Below are 19,201 nucleotides of genomic sequence, written 5' to 3'. Positions count from 1 at the left end.
CGATGCCGTGCCGACCATTGATCCTCATGTATGCACCCTCAAATTTCTGTGACCGTATGCTTGTCCAGCAGTCTCTTAAATGCCCCCAATGACCTTGCTTCCACAACTGCTGCTGGCAACGCATTCCATGCTCTCACAACTCTCTGTAAAGAACCCGCCTCTGACATCCCCTCTATACTTTCCTCCAACCAGCTTAAAACTATGACCGCTCGTGTTAGCCATTTCTGCCCTGGGAAATAGTCTCTGGCTATCAACTCTATCTATGCCTCTCATTATCTTGTATACCTCAATTAGGTCCCCTCTCCTCCTCCTTTTCTCCAATGAAAAAAGTCCGAGCTCAGTCAACCTCTCTTCATAAGTTAAGCCCTCCAGTCCAGGCAGCATCCTGGTAAACCTCCTCTGAACCCTCTCCAAAGCATCCACATCTTTCCTATAATAGGGTGACCAGAACTCGACGCAGTATTCCAAGTGCGGTCTAACCAAAGTTTTATAGAGCTGCGACAAGATCTCACGACTCTTAAACTCAATCCCCCTGCTAATGAAAGCCAAAACACCATATGCTTTCTTAACAACCCTGTCCACTTGGGTGGCGATTTTAAGGGATCTATGTATCTGCACACCAAGATCCCTCTGTTCCTCCACACTGCCAAGAATCCTACCCTTAATCCTGTACTCAGCTTTCAAATTCGACCTTCCAAAATGCATCACCTCGCATTTATCCAGGTTGAACTCCATCTGCCACCTCTCAGCCCATCTCTGCATCCTGTCAATGTCAATAAAGCGAGCCATTCTTGCATCCCTTGAACAACTTGGGTTTCTTCACAATTATGTATTTTTTTAAACGTGTGCTTAAGCATGCACTATTTCCTTTCCTCATATTTTTCAACAACCGTGTTTATCACTTCCAAAGCTGGGCATCAGTTAACAGTTGAACCCATTAAAGATGATATCAGTCCACTTCTCAAAGATTAAGTCATTAGTCATCCAAGAAATTTTGACTGGAAAGTGATTTTTACCCTGGGCTACCTCCACTGTCACAATGTTGCCACCACAAACTGGAGAAGCAGCACCTCATATTCTGCCTCGGGAGCCTACAGCCCAAAGGCCAAAACATAGAATTTACCAGTTTCAAAGTCTGCACCCTCAGCCTCATCCCATGGCCGCCTTCCCCCTCATCCCCACCTCCTGGACCTGACACAACCTGTCCATATTCTGTCCCACCTATCCGCAACCCCCCCCCCCCCCCCCCCCCCACCACCTCGCTGACCAATTCCCATCACTGCCTATTTGCACTCAGCTATCACCATCCTCCTTACCTTCCCCAGCCCTACCCCTCCTCTCTATTTATTTCCCAGCTCCCTTCCCATTCCCCAATTCTGAAGAAGGGTCCCCAACCCAAAATATCAACTTCCCTGCTCCTCAGATGCTGCCTGGCCTGCTGTGTTCCCCCACCTCCGCACTGTGTTATCTATATCCCAGGGATGGTTGGATTTGCTGAGATAAAGGGGTAATTTTAATATTTGATACATCATTATAGATATTATAGCAAAAGTAAAGGCCACAAAATTACAGGGAAGTGGCAGTATAGATATAAAATTGGCTAATAGAAAACAATTAACGTGGTATAAAATCCAGGTACTGGGGATGCTGAAAATTTGAAGTAAGAACAGAAGGTGCTGGACAAACTCTTGGAGTCATATTTGGGTCTAACGACCTGTATGACTTGATAAGCCGTTACAGCGCTGTAACTACAGGAAACAAAAGCTGAATACTGATGAATAATTGACATTTTGAAAGGGGAAGAAACTTGGGAAAGATGATGGAGTAGTTCAAGTGAAATTTGACATTGTTTCTACACCTTGAAATGTAGAGCTAATTTGAATGGAGCTAAGAAACAGTAAGGCACAAAACTTTTGAGTGCTGTTTATAGACCACCAAGAAACAGATCTAACATAAATCAAACTAAAAATGCATTCAGCAGGGGTAATGCAGTAATCATGTGGGATTTTGATCTTCATAAACCCTGGGTAACTATAGTTCATAACAATATTATGGAACTTGAGTTCCTGGAATGTATGCAGTATGGTTTTTTTACAACAATGCTAGAAGGAACCAACTCAGGAACGTTCTGTTTTAGATCTAGTATTGTGCAATGAGAAAGGACTAATTAATAATCTTGTTGTAAAGGAGTCTTAAGGAGAATGACCATAATGAGTTAACATTTTACATTGAATTACATTACTTTCAAACTTAATCAGAAAACAAGATCTTAAATTAAAGCTTCATGGTTTCTTTTGTTTTAAGGAACAAAATCCAATCCCTGAATGAGAAGGTATCAGTAGTCAAAAGTGCTCCACCACTCATCCACATCAAAACAAGGCAGCAGGATAATCTGTAATTCACAGCAGATTATTGCTCTAATGAGACTTTGTATGATGGATTGGGAAACTAGGTTAAAAGGAACGACAGTAGGCAGGCATTGGCTAATATTTCCAGAATAAAAACATAGTTTACAACAATAACACATTCCTTTAATATGCAAAAACTCCAGCAAGGAAAGTATTCAACTGTGACTAACAACATAGATTAAATCAAGTTCCCTTTTTAAAGCCTTGAATGAGATGAAGAAATCCATAAATTTGCCAAGAAGGGTAAATTGGGACCATTGTATAATTAGACAAAGGAGGACCAAGAAAAAGGTGAAGGAAGGGAAAACAAAATGAGAGTGAGCAAGCAAGAAACATTAAGATGACTATATATGCTTCTATAGATATGCAAGGAAAGATTAACAAAAACAAGTGTGGATCTGTTTCAAGTAGAGTTGGAAGAATTCCTAATTGGGTGGCGGAAATGGCAGGGAAACTAAAAGAATGCTTTGTATCAGTCTTCATGGAGGACACTGAAAACTTCCCAGTGTAATGGGAAATGTGGGGACTAATGGAAAGAAGGAACAGGAAAACATTATTCTTAAAAATACAATACTGGAGAAATTAGTGGTTATTGCAGTAAATAAATCACTGAATTTGATTATCTACATCCCAGTGACAAAAGAGGTAGCTATACAGATAACAGATGTGTTAGTGGTCATCATTCAAAATTCTACAGACTCTGCAATAGTCTTGCAAATTAGACATTGTTCAGAAAGGAGAAGGCAACCTGTTAACCTAACATCAATTGTATGGGGAAAACAAGTTAGAATCTATACTATAGGTACAAGAACAAGATTATGAGAAAGTAATGGTAGGATTGGGCAGAGTCAAAGAAGATTTATGAAAGCTGAATCTTATTTAACAGAGCTGTTGGAGTTTTTTGAGGATATAGTTAACAGAATAGATAACTGAAAGCAGGTGAGTGTGGTATCTTTAGAATTTTAGAAGACTTAAGTCCCACCTAAGTGTTTGGGAAATGAAATGAGCTCACATGGAATTGGGGAGGTGGAATATACTGGCAGGGATTGAGAACTTGTTATATGACAGAAAAAAAATATGAATAAATGGGCTGCTTACAAGCTAACAGGTTGTACCTTGGGGTGTACCGCAAGGCTCTGTGCTTATGCCACATCTTTTCACAATCTGTCTCAATGTTTTGAGATTTGGGGATTAACTGTAATATTTCCAGTTTCACATCTGACAAAACTGTGTGAAAGTGTGCGTTGTGAGGGGAGTACAAAGATGCTTCAAGAGGATTTTAAGAGGCAAAGTGAGTGGGCACATATTTGGTGGTTGAAATACAATGTGCAGAAATGTGAGGTCATATTTGACTCTTAATTGCATTCTAAAATGGTCCAACAAGCTGCTCCGTCCAAGAGTAATTAAGAATGTGCAACAAACATTAGCCATGCCAGTGATGCCCACAACTCAAAAAAATGAAGCTATGAACTCTGGTAGAAAACAAAAAAAAGAGCACTTGTAAACAGTGAAAGGCTGGGAAATGTTGAACTCCATAGGATCTTTGGTGTCCTTATTCATTAGTCACTGAAAGTTAATATAAGTACAGTAAGCAATTAAATGAGCAATTGAAATGCTGCATTTTATGATTGAGAATTTGAATATAGGAGTAAGGAGACTGGATCATTGAGTATTGAAGATGGAGATCGATAGATTTCTGCAGAGTCATCAAAGGATATGGGAATTGTGCAGGAATATAGTGTTGTCAGTCATGATCTCGTTGAATGGCAGAGAGGCTGCAAATGGCTGGATGATCCTCTGCTGCTATTTCTTAAGTTCTTATAAAACTTTAACTCTCTCTTTCATCAGATGCTGCCAATGTGCTGAGCTTTTCCACCACTTTGTGTATTTATTTAAGTCATGCTCATTTTAAGTCTGTTCTCCATCGATCAGTATCTCATCTTTTTTCTCAATGTGTATTCTCTAAGTGTATTGTGCTTGGATTTACATGGCATTATTTCAAAGTTTGCAGATAATGCTACATTCAGAAACGATACGAACAATAAGGAATATGTAACAGACTTCAAGAGATCTTTCTGTTCCTGCATCCCTTTAAAATTATAGCTTTTATTTCACATTGCCTGTCTTTTCTCCGACGAAAATATATCATTCAACACTTCTGTGTACTAAATTTCCTCTGTGAGTCTGCTGATAGGATTAGATGAAGAGGGAGGATGCTCATGTGGAGTAAGAACACTGGCTTAGACTAGTTGAACCTTATGCCTTTATTTTGCTATATGTTCCTTGTAATTAATCTTTGTATATTGTTTTCCCTGTTCAGAGTTGCAATGGTCTGACCGTTTTTTTTCGTCCAAGCATTCCTCCTAACAGTTGTTTTGCTAAATAAACCCCAATAGTTTATGAATCTTCATGAATTTGAAGACTACTTGGCAAAATTTAATAGTAACTGCCAATGATGCACATACTGAGAAAGTGCCAATGTCTGTGTCTGTGTGTAAAATCTATCTGGTTTCTCCTTCAAACATTGGAGACAAGCAATTGAACGTTGCGTACTATCATGTATAATTGAACTGCAAACATAGTTAAGATTGTACGGTGGCTTAAATGCATTTTAAAATGGAAAGGTAATAAATCTAACACTGTACAAAACTGTTGTCACTTGCCACATAACATGGAATTACAAGTAACAAAAAATATTAATTTTATTCACCATGGGTGACTTCAATCTTAACTTAGATTGGGAAAATCAAATTGGCAGAGTCATCCAAGGGGAAGAATTTATAGAGTGTATCCAGGAACATTTCCCAGAATAATATTTTATGGTTCTAACCAGGGATTGACTAATTTGGATCTGGTAATATATACTGAATCAGGTTTAATATACAAATTTAAAGTAACAGATCCCCTAAAAAACAGTGACTGCAACATAGTAAAATTTAGCATTCAGTTTAAAAGTGAGAAAATTTGCATTAGAAATACTGTGCTAAACTTAAGGCTGATTGCAAAGAAATGAAGGCAGAGTTTGCCAAGTAGACGTGGAAAGGAGTTCAGCAGAAAACCTGATTGAGGAACAGTGACAGTCATTTAAGAAAATAGTGCATGATACACAAAAAAAAATTGACTGAGGAAAAAGGTTTTTTGGAAGGGGGTATACCAGTCATGGTTAACTAAGGAAGGTAAGCATAGTATCAAGAATAAAGATAAAGAATTAAAGAATAGTGGTAAGCCAGAGGATTTGTGGCAAGTTTTTAAAACCAATAAAAAATGATCTATAAATAATTAAAGGTGGAGAAAATAAACAAGTAAATTAGGAAGAGTTTTTCAAATACATGTTGAGGAAACAAGGCCATAGTGAACATAAACCTCTTAGAAAATGTGACTGTGGAAATAATAATATAGAACCTGAAAATGGCAGAAGAGTTGAACAGATTCTTTGCATGGCCTTCACTGAAAACACTTTTAGCATTCCAAAAATACTAAATAATCGAGGGGAAGAGGAAATAAATACAAGAATTATCATGAGGAAAAAATAGCACACTGGAGTCTAGTGGGGCTCAAAAACTGATAAGTTTCTTGAACCTGATGGTTTGCATCCTTGAATATTAAAGATAGTAGCTACTGAGTTAGTGGATGCACTGGTAATCTTCCAAGAATCATCAGATTCCAGAACAGTCCCAGGTGTTTGGAAAATGGCCAACACAGCTACTTTATTCAAAAAGGGGTTGAGAATAAAACAGATAACTATAGGCCAGTTAGTTTAATGTCACACATTGGGAAAATGTTTAGAATCCATTATAAAATGTGTAATAGCAGAACATTTAGAAATAAATAATATAATCAAGCAAATTCAGAATGATTTCATGAAGGGGAAATCATGCCTGACAAATGTAATAGAATTTTTTGAGGAGGTTGCAAGCAGGATAAATAAAAATGATAAATAACGATAACTAGTGATAAAGTGGATGTGATATTTTTAAGTTTTCAAGGATGCTGATAAGGTATTACATAAGGCTGTGAATGAAATAAGAGTCCATGGTGTTGGCTACATTTACTAGTTGCATAGAGGATTGTCTCTATTCTCTTAAGAGAAAAACATCCCTTTATCTTATCCTTAAGTGAGCAACTCCTTACTCTGAGATTATGCCATCTAGTTCTAGAGTCTCCCATAAGTAACTACTCCACGCCTACCCTGTCAAGCCCCTCAAGAGTCTGATATGTTTCAATAATGTCTCCTCTCATTCTTCTATACCCCCAATATGTACAGGCCCAACTAACTCAATTTCGTCTTATAAGGAAATTCTTCTGTTCCTGGAATCAACTTAGTAAACCTTCTCTGCACTGCACCCAATGCCACTATATCTTTCCCGAGAGAAGGCAACCAAAACTATTCAGTGTTCCAGCTGTTGTCCAACAAATGCCTTGTATACGTTTAGCAAGACTTCCCTATGTTTGTTTTCCATTCCCTTTAAAATAAAGGCCAACATTCCACTCCCTGTCCCTATTATCCACTGAACTTGGATGCTAGCCTTTTGTTTCATGCAGTAGGACCTCTCTAATCATTCTGTGCTGCAGCTTTCTGCCGTCTTTCCCAACATATCAGCTCTCCTGTTCTTTGTACCAAAGTTGATAACGAATTTCTGTATAATCAAGCTAAATATATTCTTCTGGTATAGTGCAAAGTCTTAAAGATGTGTATAATACTGACATTTTGTTTTTATTTTACAGCCACTCTTATAGCAGAAGACCATCATACCAAAGGCTCAGAAAAAGCAAAGCTATTGAAAGGTTCAAAATATTTCAGTTTTCATAGAGAATTTTTTCAGAAATATTAGAACTTCGCATTTGATGCTAAACTGAATCAAGTTCACTTGACTGTTTTCTCCCCACCCATCTCTTATGTCCTGGAATAGACATGTTTTCCTGTTATAACTTGATTATTTTCTTTGACTCGACGTTTTTAATTGAGTTCAATGCTAATGAAATCCAGGATTCTAGATTTTCATACCTTCATAATAAGACCATAAGAAATAGGAACCAGCGTAGGCTGTTTGTCTCCTCGAGCCTACCTTGCCATTCAGTAGGATCATGGCTGATCTGAAATTCCTCGTGCTCACTTTCCTGCTCCTTCCCCATGACCCTTGATTTTTCTAATTAAGAATCTATCCATCTTAACCTGAAAAAGACGCAAAAATTTTGCCCCCTACAATTCTCTGTGGCAAAGAATTCCAAAAATTCGCAACCCTCTGAAAGAATAAATGCCTCCTCGCCTCAGTCTTAAATCTTAAACCCTTAATGCTCAGACAATGCCATCTGGTCTTAGACAGTCCCATAAGGAGAAATATACTCTTAGCATTTACCCTGCCCAAGCCCCTTAGGAGTGTTATATGTTTCAGTAAGGTCTTCAAAATTTCAATGAGTAGAGCCCAATCCCGTTTAACTTTTGCTCACAAGCCAGTGCCTCCGTGCCAGGATCATTCTAGTGAACCTTCTTTGAACAGTCTTCAATGAATTACTATCTTCCCTTTAACTGTTCATAGTACTGCAGATGTGATCTCACCAGTACCTTGAACAGTTGCAGTAAGACTTCCCTATTCTTATACTCCAACCTGTTTGAAATAAGGGCCAATGATCACTAGTCTTCATGAATACCTGTTGCACCTGTGTGCTAGCTGTCTGTGTTCCATGTTCAAGTCCCTTTGTACTGCAGCTTCCTATAGCTTTTCCCCATTGAAATAATACTGTATTTTTGTTCTCCCTTCCAAAATGAACAACTTTCACATTCTCCATTATACTGCATTTGCTAAACTTTTGCCCACTTAATTAACCTAACAGTATCTCTCTGTAAACTGTTTGTATCCATCTTGCAATCTACCTCTCCTATTTTGTGTCATCTCCAAATTTGGCCACAGTACATTCGCTTCCTTCTTCCAAGGCATTAATATGATATAAACAGTTGCGGTCCCAATCTGATCTCTGTGGAACCCCATTATTCACAGGTTGCCAAACTGAGAAAGAACCTCTTGTACCTCCATCACTGTCTCCTGAATTGTATCTTGTCTTCAAATCCACTTAGTGCTACCACTTTTTCTGTGATCATTTTTAATTTTGTGCTGAATATAAATACTTGATTTTTCTGCTAAATGGTATGAATGTAGTGGTAAGGAAATGTGAGAGGAAACTGTGTGTTAAATAAAATGTCCAAATTACATTTAGAGCTCAATTGAGCATGATCTCTTCCCCTTTAAGCACTGCATATAATATTAAGTCTTCTATGGAATTATTTGTCATCTAACTATAAATTTAATTGGGGAATTTGTAAAATTTTTTTGTCTATGGAAATAAGACAAACACATAGAATTGTAAAGCGTTCGAGCTAAGAAGAAGCTACAGTTAGTTACAGTGCCCTGCTCCTTTCCCACAGCTTTATAACTTTCTTTCTTTCTTTGGTTCTTTCTTTCTTTCTTTGTTTCTTTCTTTCAATTATTTAAATAGTTGTGGAATTCCTATCAACCATTACTATTTCAAATAGTGGATCCAAGATCACAGTAACCCACTCTTAATTTTTTCTAAATATTATCTGTGGCTGTTTTGCCTATCACCTTCGACTTGTGGTCTGTGATAACTGAACTTTCTGCCACTAGAAACAGGTTGAAGTACAGACCAGTCATGATTTAAATCAGTGATAGAGCAGACTAAGTGCACTATTGCTTGCATTCTTAAATTTATACCGAGATGAGAAATTTCTGCACTTTGAAATCTACTGAACCAGTACTACTCTGGTTACATTTTAAATGCACTAATATTATTGTGACATTATTACTTTCTATCCTTTTTATGGTAATATGTGATTACAATTGAGAGTTTAAGTGGCTATACAGGGAGTTTAAACTGGCATTTTATTCTGTGCACTCAACAGGAAATCCGTTCCACCTAACTTAATTTTATAATCATTAATCTCTGCTGGTTAAGTGCTTATTTAGGCCAGTCTTACAGAATATGTTCATTGCAGAAATGATCCCATTCGTTTTTAGAGCCACACAATACTGAATTGTTTGCAATGTTGCTATAAATACTCTGGAAAAACTTGAGAAACATTTTAGGAATTACTGTGGCTCTCGCTTCGGGAATGCTTGTACTGGAATGACAGCATACAGATTAATGAGAGCAAGAACTGCATGGCTGAATTATTAAAATGTTTGTTTATCAAGCAACAGGATTCCTTATCTTAATAACAGCAAAAGGGAGATGCAGTAATGCAGTTTCTTCCATGAAATCATGTATTTTCTGTCTATGACGTCTTTTTCTCCAATATGATTTCTCCTGCATCTATATAACTTAGGTTTATTGTTCTTTTTAATGCAAAAAATTTATGATAACATCGCTGAACTGGAAATTTGCAACAAAATGTTGTAACAGTTGTAAATGAGTTGTAGTTTTGACAAGGCTCAGTTTAGTAGGTCAGCAACAAGGAGTTGGAGATGTTAAGAAGGAATAGTAGATCACAAGATATTGTTCACGATTTGAATTGGGCCACTTAATTGTTGCGAGAAATAAGAAATCTGATTGAAAATATAGGGAATCTAAACGATCATTTATTCTGTGAACTCAGCAAGAAATCTTTTCCATTTGTGGACTTAATTTTATCATTACTAATCTGGTAAATGCTCATTAAGGTCAGTCTTGTCCAGTATACTGTTCACATATCTTATAGATTACTGAAATGTGGTGTATGGGTACTGATGTTTTTAAAGCCATAAAATACCAAATTGTTTTGTAATTGTGACAGTGAATATCAAGATAGGCATCATTCACTACGCTGCCATTTATCATCTATCCCTAATAGAGCAAAAAAGAATTCATCATGTTGCTGTTAGACACAATTCTTGTATCAGTCACAGAGTGGCTATGTAGATCAGAAATAAAACCAAAAATGCTGGAAATACTCAGCAGGTCAGGTAGCACCTCTGGCAAACAATCTGATGAAGAATCATCAAGCTGAACTGTGAGCTCTGCTTCTCTCTCCTCAGATGTCAGGAAACCTGAATACTTCCAGCATTTTCTGTTTTTGTTTCCAACTTTTAGCATCTGAAGTATTTTGCCTTTGAATTTGTGCTTATGTCTATCATTTTGTTAGCAGGACTGTAGCACCCTAGAAGTTACTTACACAGTTTAACAAGAAAGTAGTTTGGCATTTGTTGCCTTCCCTGTTCCTTTTTCATTTAAATGCCATTAAGTGGCAATGCATTTAGATGTGAGGGGATCTCATGGTATTCAAAAGGATAGAGGTCCAATTACTGTTGAAATTTTCTTGAGGCATCTAGTGATACAGGGTGCTAACTTTTTAGCGGGTAGGTTTTGCTAATTAATCGAGGTGTTTGAATGATGACAGTGCAACAACACCAAAACATGTTCAGCCTTCATCCTAACAAATTTGTCGAAACAAGCAATTGAAATTAAAATATGTCTATTTTCATAAAGGAAGAGATTACATAAAGAAGTTGGACAATGAAACAAAAACTTATTTTAATATCCAAATCCTTCAGTTGGAAATGACAGGTGACTGTGCGTAAATAAGGCAGGAGTCAGCACAGAGGCTAAGAGATAGAGATTGTTGATTCCTTCCCCTCTTCAAGTCCTAAGGACAAACAATTTACTCTTGAGAAAATTGGGTTTTTTGTATGAGTGCAGTGTAAGAAACAGAATACTTCAGTTAACAGATCATCATCACCCTTTAAGAGTATCAATAGCAGGCTTGCATTGTTTCAGAGCAAGGAATACAGCTTCAATAGAGTTTTGCAATCCATCTGTTTCAGTGAGTGTTCTAGACATGATTACTGATATTTTACCCTATTTTCAAAACGTGCATTTGTTTTATTAATAATGTATATCTTTTGTATTTGTGTCAAAATGGTGACCTAATCACCATAATTTCACAAAACTTTGAAATTCTTTTGGACAACACTGATTCATGAGTTACTTAGTGGATAGTAAGTCACTGAAGTGATCTCAGTTCCTTGACTTTATGGTTAAAAAATGTCAAATGATTGAATTGGATACTTTGTTCAAATGACCAGCTTTTGAAGCAGCACTTAAGAGATAATTATGAGTCCAGTTTTGAAAGTGGACTGTAGCATGTGTCTGTTTACAGAATATGTTCAGTCTAAAAATATAAAATCAAAACATCATACATTCATAATTAATTTAATGAAGAAAGAATGGGTAAAAGTTTGCAGAATAGGGATGGAAAGAGTTGAAGACAAATGTTGAAGGCTTTTTAAAGCAACACTTTCATTGTTATTTCTCTCATCTGTAAAGTTTTCTATTCAAATTGTAAACGCCCTGTGCTGAAAGAAAGGCAACAAAAATCAGCCCAGAGGTTGTGTTATTTCTTACACAAATAATAATTTATAAAAAGCTATGTGATGTTTATGAAAAGTCATGCAAAGAATTTTAAGAAACGTATACCTATTTTAAAATTACAACATTCAGGAAATAATGAAACAATTTATAATGCATTGTCTCTCTTCCAATGGTCATATACTAAAACACTGGTAAGAACAGCTAACTTTGCAGAATTCACCATTTAGCAACGAAATGATCTTATCCTCTCCAAATAATAGCATTGACTATTTTAGCCAGGCAGCTGTGTGCTGAGTTAAAAGCTTCAGCTCGATTACATGACCATTTGTGGAAATGTAATAGAAGCTGCCAAAACTTTCAGAACATTTGGGAGTTCCCATGTGTATTATTTTTAAATATAGTTGTTTTAACTAGAAACTTTAGCTGCTGTTCTTAAGATTTTAGGAAATGGATAGTTCAATCATGTATATTTAAATTTGCTACCAACTATCAACTTTAAAGAAAAACTAATGACTTGACGTTATGCATTCAAGTTAGTGTGCTCCCTGTGTTTATAATGGACTCTTCTGTCTCATCAGAAAATCAACTAGAAGCAAAGGAATCTGATATGTCTGACACACTCAGCCCAAGTAAGGACAGGAGCAGCGAAGACACTACAGGTAATTTTATAAGATTATGCAATTAAATTGCAGAGATATTTCTACTGCCAAAGGCTGATCAGTTTTAAAATTTAAGTTTACTATAAATTTGTGATGTGCACCTTTGTTAAATTGTTTTGTGTCATATTCTGTTCTTTTATATAGAATTCTGTTGAGCTGATTTAGAAAGATATCTTACATTGGTACATACATGTTCACCAAAATTAAAATGAAATATCTATTGCTGATGTTTTGATGTGCTTCTTTTTCACTCCATGGAATTGGAGTTTATTTAGCTTACTCAGGCTAGAAAATAGGTCAGTAACTAACATAGTTAAATTTGGACAGTGTGTGATTTTCATTTAAGTTCCACCTGCTTTTAAATGTTTGTTTATTTGGATTGTTGGTAAGATTTGACGGTAATCCCTTTCTGTATAGAAAGTATCACCTAATCATTCACAGTTTCTTGAACATCTTTATTTTCCGTTAAATAATGGAAATATGCATTTGCTAGAAGGCTTTGCATAATGTATTGTCAAATCTAAAATGTTTCATTTATTAAGTACAAACTCAAACTGCAGCAAATTTTTGTTTTGTCAAATAATTTCCCTCAACTTTTGTTCTTTCTCAGCCTGTAAATTTAATAAAACTATGAACGTACTACATACCTCATTGCCAAATAGGTATTCAAAATTAACAATACATAGCTTTCAGAACCTTGTGTATTGCTTAAAATTTGTTGCTGTGCATGCTTCTTTCAGCAGGGGCAAGTGCAGCTGTTAATACTACCACATATCTTCACCACTTATTAGATTACAGATGGTTTTGCTGTGATGTATGGTTCTTTGAGGAGGTTTTGATGGTATGTAAGAAATGATGTGCCATCTCAGTTGCTGCATCAGCTTAAACTCATATTTTTAAACTAAAAATAGATTACCAAATGGATGAACAGGAATTGAACGAATCTTTAACTAAAGTTTCATTATTAAAAGGTAAGTTTTTGCTTCAATTTTTCTGATATATTTTGTCTGTTAGTCTTAAGTAGAATGTATGACATTATAGAAGTAGCTTTTTGTCTTGAGTACTTTTGTCGTTATCACTGATTAAATCATCACTTCATTTTCTTAATTGAACATAATTTTGCATTGATTCCTTTTAATTTAGCCTTTACCATTTCTGTAAGTAAATCATCTAAACTAGCAATGTTCGCACAGTGAAGATTTACATTTTGAATTATAAGTTTTATTCCTGGATAAGGCTTTTAATTTCAGTTATTAAATTAAGTTAATATGTTTTCTGTTAAAAAGAATACTGAACATTGATATCCAAATGCAATTGATTGAAGGTTATCTTATTATCCTCTTTACACCATTCTGCGCATTCAGTACACCAGTGAATAGATCCAAAACGTATCTCATACTACTTTGAAACTTCCCTAGAGAATTGCATGTGCAAAAGACACTGATTAATTTGTGTTCAAACCGTTCTGCATTTTTGCCTGTTTTTAGTTCCAGTGCCGACTCTTTAAATGACATCTCATATTCAGAATAGGAAGTTGTCATTGTTGTGTAGGTAATTGATGTATTGCACTATTGGACTCCACTTTGTTTTCCGTAAAGGAGGAGGGTCGTTGAGGATTAAATATTTGATGTTCAAAAATGTTTATGATCTAACTTTATAAGCACGTGATATTTTCTAAAAGACCTTCCCTACAACAGATCTGGGGGTATTATATGAAATGTTTCCTCCATTGGAATACAACTAAGCACTTTTAAAGAAAATGCTCTTACATTTAACACTTCTCAGAGCGTAACAGCCCGACTAACACAAATGAACAGAGTAATTGTGTCACCGTTTATTTGTGGACGTACGATGTATTTTATGATTGTCCATTTGAGATTGAAGGAAAGCCACCTGTGATTATTTCTGTCCAGTTAAAGCTCAACCAGTGATGGAAGGCTGCTTGCTTTCTGACTATATATGGACTTCTATAGTGCAGTTCATTTGTTTAACCATTTCCTTCTATAACCTTTTTAATGCATGATCATCCTATAACTATTTACCTGTCAATGGTACATTTAAGCATATCAATGTGTTTTGTTTTGCTAGTACTATGCATATAAATTTTCAAGCGTAGCTATTACATCGATGCTTTCAAAAGGATTATATGATTTAACATATTGGATAAAGATCCAACTGTATAACTTATTTTAGTTTTCTTTGGAGATTTTTAGCTATATGTGGGTTTCTTTTAATTACAGAAAAATGGCATCATTGAAACAGTTTAGATCAGCATAGTATTTTTATTAAGAACCAATAGTCTTAGAATTTTTAAATGTTTTAAAAATCAGTTAGTATTATTAGAAAACCTGACCTAATGAAAATCCTGTTTGAAAAGAGTAAAAAGGAGAATTGATAGAGAATACAGTGAGATTCTTTTACACTCAATTTTGAAAGATACGGTTGTCATCTATTTGAAATTAGAACAGTCCACTGTCAACAACTTTGTGTACCATGATGAAATCTAAATTAATATGCTTTCATTTATTTGTGCTGTTTACAAATGTTGTACAAAACAGCAGTAATTTATTTTAGTTAAAATGCCTTCAGTTCCCTCATTCATTTCAAATAAAAATATTTATGTATTGCTTAAACATTTTGTTATAATGCATGTTGACGGCCAGTGTTTACTATTAATTAATTTTTATCAATTGCTACTTCCAAAATATCCCTCTTGTATCATGCTGAAACCATGCATTCACTTTCCTGACAATTGATGGTGTGGGATTTTGTTTGAGTATGCTTAAAAACACACAACAGACATCTTGATTGTGACTACTTGTACAAATAGTGTGAACTAGTAACCACTGAGGATTTTTTTTAAAGCTTCCAATGTAAATGTGTTGAAATGATAGGATGAAGAAATAAATGTTTGATTGTCTTGGTAGTTTTGTTATGTGAATTATTCATTTTAGAGGAGGGGATTAATTAGAAAATTTATAATCTGCAGTTCTGTGGTAGGTGCTGGCGAAGTAGGTTATTGGATGGATTTTGATTCTGCTTAGACAGCTTTTTTTGTATCAGAAATATATTAGCAATCTGGAGTTCTAGAAAAGTTAGCCTGAAAGTAGACAACCATGATTTCTGTCACTGTAAAACAAAATATCTATTAAAAGTCAATCCAGATTTGGAATGTTTTATCAACAATGCAGTGCTGTTGAACAAAGCAGTTTAAGTATTACGCCAAACTTGTAAAGAAAAACTTAGACAGACACTTTTATGTACTTCAATTGTCATTTCTAAATAGTGCATCGGTAAAGAACCATCTATATCTTTGGAGAACATAGAATATTTGGATGAGAGATTGTTACTTAAAAATGTGTGATGTCATCCAAGTGGACCAGAAGAAGCTGCATATTTTTAAATCTTACTGTTTACTATTTGAAATTGTTGCCCAGGCAAATCAGTGATAGATCGGATGAAATAAGCTTCTACTTAATTTTAATTTGACACCTTCTTTGATTTGACTGTATTGGTTACATGCCGTTATTAACCTTTAAATAGTGTGCCAACTGTCTATGTAGTCGTATTAGAAGTAGGGAACATGCAGTTATCCTGACGTAAGTTACTGCCACAATAGAGGGCCTTTCCATGATGACAGGGTGCTGGAAATCATAGCAGTTCCCATTCTTCGTGATGAGTGGGATAGATTCAGTCTGGGTTTTAGACATGGATATTTCGTAGAGCAAGTTTGCAATTTAAAACACCCCCACTCAAGTGGGCTTGTTACATCTATTGCGCAGAACCTTGCATGTTCACATTAGACCTGCTAAAATAGAAAAAGTCTGAGCTTTATGGGTTCATTTGGCTATCGAGGTAAGACACCCTTTGGGCATGATTCAGCAATGTTTTAATCAGTTCAGAGAATGTGGGTTTTGCCCAGAGGGACCAACATTTATTACCCTTGCTAATTGCCCTTGAGAAGGTAGCAGTGGACTGTCTACTTGAATTGTTGAAATCCATTTGGGGTTGGAACATCACAATGCTGATGTTTCAGGATTTTGACCCATGGCACTGGAGAAACAGTGATAGATTGCCAAGTCAGAGGTGTTGTGGGGTAGGGTGGGGGAATATGATGTGTTATGGTCCCAGACAGAAATCTGGCTTTATAGATTATATTTTTGCTCTTGTTTATTTACAAGTTGATCTTTCAGTGAAACACAAGCAAGCAATACTACACGCCTAGTTTTAACAATAAAGCAGAAATTTACCATACAAAAGAAAAGGTAAAATAGAATAAGTCTAGGTATTTACGTATAACACAATTTGAAAGATTTTGGAACACAATTAAAATACAATCTCATTTACCTCAACACTATCGTTTTATAGTACTTAAACACCACAGAGAACTCTTCTCTCCCACATCTTTAAGGTTGCCTTAACTTTCTCTTTCAATTCCCTCTTCCTTGAGTATTCACACAACTGAGCTTAAACCTTTTCAGCATCAGATATAACTTTCATAGTTCTAACCAAACACTTCAGGTGTGAAACTTCCAAACTATAATCTTTATGCTGAGGTAACCTATTTTATAACTTCTGAATTATCACCTTTCTTAGAGAAGAATTGTTTGTACCTCTAACTTTGACAGGGATTTTGCAAACTGAACACAAAAGCTTTCTACCCGTTGGGTTTTTCCCCAAATTAAAAAATAAAGTTACTTCCTGACTCTAACTGAAATAAACGCCCTTTGGTGTTTACCCCAATGTCGTCTGGCTGCCAGTTTATTTCTTCTGATAGATACTGCCAGACCTGCTGAATTTTCCCAGCAATTTCTATTTTTGTCACTGAGGCCAATTACAGCCTCATCAATTTATTCTTGATCATCAGTAAAGTGATGGAAAGTGTCATCACAGTGCTAACAAGCAGCCCCTGCTTAGCAACAACCTGCTCACTGATGCCCAGTTTGGATTCCACCAGGACCACTCAGACCTTACCTCATTGCAGTCTTGGTTCAAACATGGACAAAAGAGCTGAATTCCAGAGGTGACATGAGAGTGACAGCCCTTGACATCAAGGCTGCATTTGACTGCATGTGGCACGAGTAATCCTAGTAAAACTGGAAGCAGTCAGAATCAGGGGCAACCTCTGGTTGAAGTCATACCTGGTACGTAGGAAGATGGTTTGGTTGTTGGAGGTCAGTCATCTCAGCTTCAGGCCATCCCTGTCCTCGGCTGAACAATTTTCAGCCACTTTATCAATGACCTTCTCTCCGTCATAAGGTCAGAAGTAGGGATGTTTGCCAGTGACTGATTATACAATGATCAGCTCCATTTACAACTCAGGTACTGAAGCAGTCTATGTTCAAATGCATCAAAACCTGGACAATGTCCAGCCTTGGGCTGACAATTTGCAAGTAACATTCAAAGCACACAAATGTCAAGTAACAACAGTCTCCACTAAAAGATAATCTAACTATCACCCCTTGACATCCAATAGTGTTACCATCAGTGAATCCCTCACCATCAATATCTTGACGTTTACTATTGACCAGAAACACAACCAAACTGGCTATATAAATATAGTAGCTACAAGAGAGATCACAGACCAGGCGTTCTGCGGCAAGTAATTCACCCACTGAAGCCAAAAGCCTGTCCACAGTCTGCAAGACGCAAGTCAGAAGTATGTATATTGTAGCGGTTGAAAAAAGCAGCTCACCACCACAAGGCCAACTAGGAATGAGTAGTAGTTCTGGCCAGCCAGTGACTCCCATGTCCCATGAATGAATAAAATTTAAATGTCCTAATTTTTAAGCAGCCCAATTCTAGATTTTCTACATTCCCTTGATATTGTCAAGAGGAAACATCCTTTCTGCATCAATAGTGTCAAGACCCCTCAGGACTTTCTGTCTCAATCAAGCCACCTCTTACTGTTCTAAACTGCAACAGGTACAAGGCTGTCCAACCTTTACTCGTCAATGATCTCTAAACTGCCACCAACAAGTTTACATCCCTGTTTAAATAAAGTGATCAGTACTATGCATAATACTCGGTGTGGTCTTACCAATGTCTTGTATAACTGAGCATAACCTACTATCTTTAGTATTTAATTCCCCACTTCATGCTAAATGATAACATTCTGTTTGCTACCTTAAATGCTAAGTACAATACATCTGCCAATTCCCCTGACTGATTACCTTGAGTTTATCCAGGTACCCTGCTATAACATCAAGAATAATATATTATAATATTTTGCCGATGACAGATGTTGGCTTGTAGTTCCTGCTTTCTGTCTCCCTTTTTGAAGAAAAGAGTTATTTATGTTCACAATCTAATAGGACATCCTCAAATTGAGACTGCTTTGATAAATGAAAACCAATGCATCAGCTGTCTCTTCAGCCATTTATTTTAATGTTCTTGGATGAAGGCCATCAGAACCTGGGCACTTACCAGCCTGCAGCTCCAATAATCTACTCAACACCACTTCTTGGAAATTGTGATTTTTCTGAGCCCTTTGTCCCTTTCCTGATTTCTCACTGCTTCTGGAATGTTACTTGTATTCTCTATTGTGAAGGTAAACATAAACTATCTGTTCAATTCATCTGCCATCTCCTTTTTGTCCTTATCAGTTCTCCAGGCCCACTTTCCATTGGACCTGTGGTCACTTTGTTAACTCCTTTCTTTTTTTAAAATATTAATAGAAACTCTTACCATTTGTTCTAATATTTCTGGCTAGCTTTCTCTGTAATCTAAATGTCCCTCCTTATTCATTTTTTTGGTAATTTGTGTTTTTAATAT

At 36.3% G+C, this 19,201-nt stretch overlaps 1 protein-coding gene across 25 annotated transcripts in view; it reads left to right on the top strand.

The window, feature by feature from the left end:
• slmapa (sarcolemma associated protein a) overlaps positions 1-19,201 on the top strand; it is a 293,580-nt gene that overhangs the window by 163,185 nt on the left and 111,194 nt on the right. For 24 of the 25 annotated variants that reach the window (XM_048548186.2, XM_048548190.2, XM_048548184.2 and 21 more), the window contains 3 exons: positions 7,134-7,193; positions 12,347-12,427; positions 13,339-13,398. In XM_048548186.2, the coding sequence (XP_048404143.1) occupies positions 7,134-7,193; positions 12,347-12,427; positions 13,339-13,398 (201 nt within the window). The remainder of the gene's footprint in view (positions 1-7,133; positions 7,194-12,346; positions 12,428-13,338; positions 13,399-19,201) is intronic. The other variant, XM_048548185.2, reaches the window with a different exon arrangement.

This window comes from Stegostoma tigrinum, chromosome 11 (genome assembly GCF_030684315.1).
Source record: "Stegostoma tigrinum isolate sSteTig4 chromosome 11, sSteTig4.hap1, whole genome shotgun sequence".
In the NCBI taxonomy this organism is placed as follows: domain Eukaryota; kingdom Metazoa; phylum Chordata; class Chondrichthyes; order Orectolobiformes; family Stegostomatidae; genus Stegostoma; species Stegostoma tigrinum.
The sequence above is the reverse complement of the archived record's forward strand: the minus strand, read 5'-3'. Positions and strand labels throughout refer to the sequence as shown.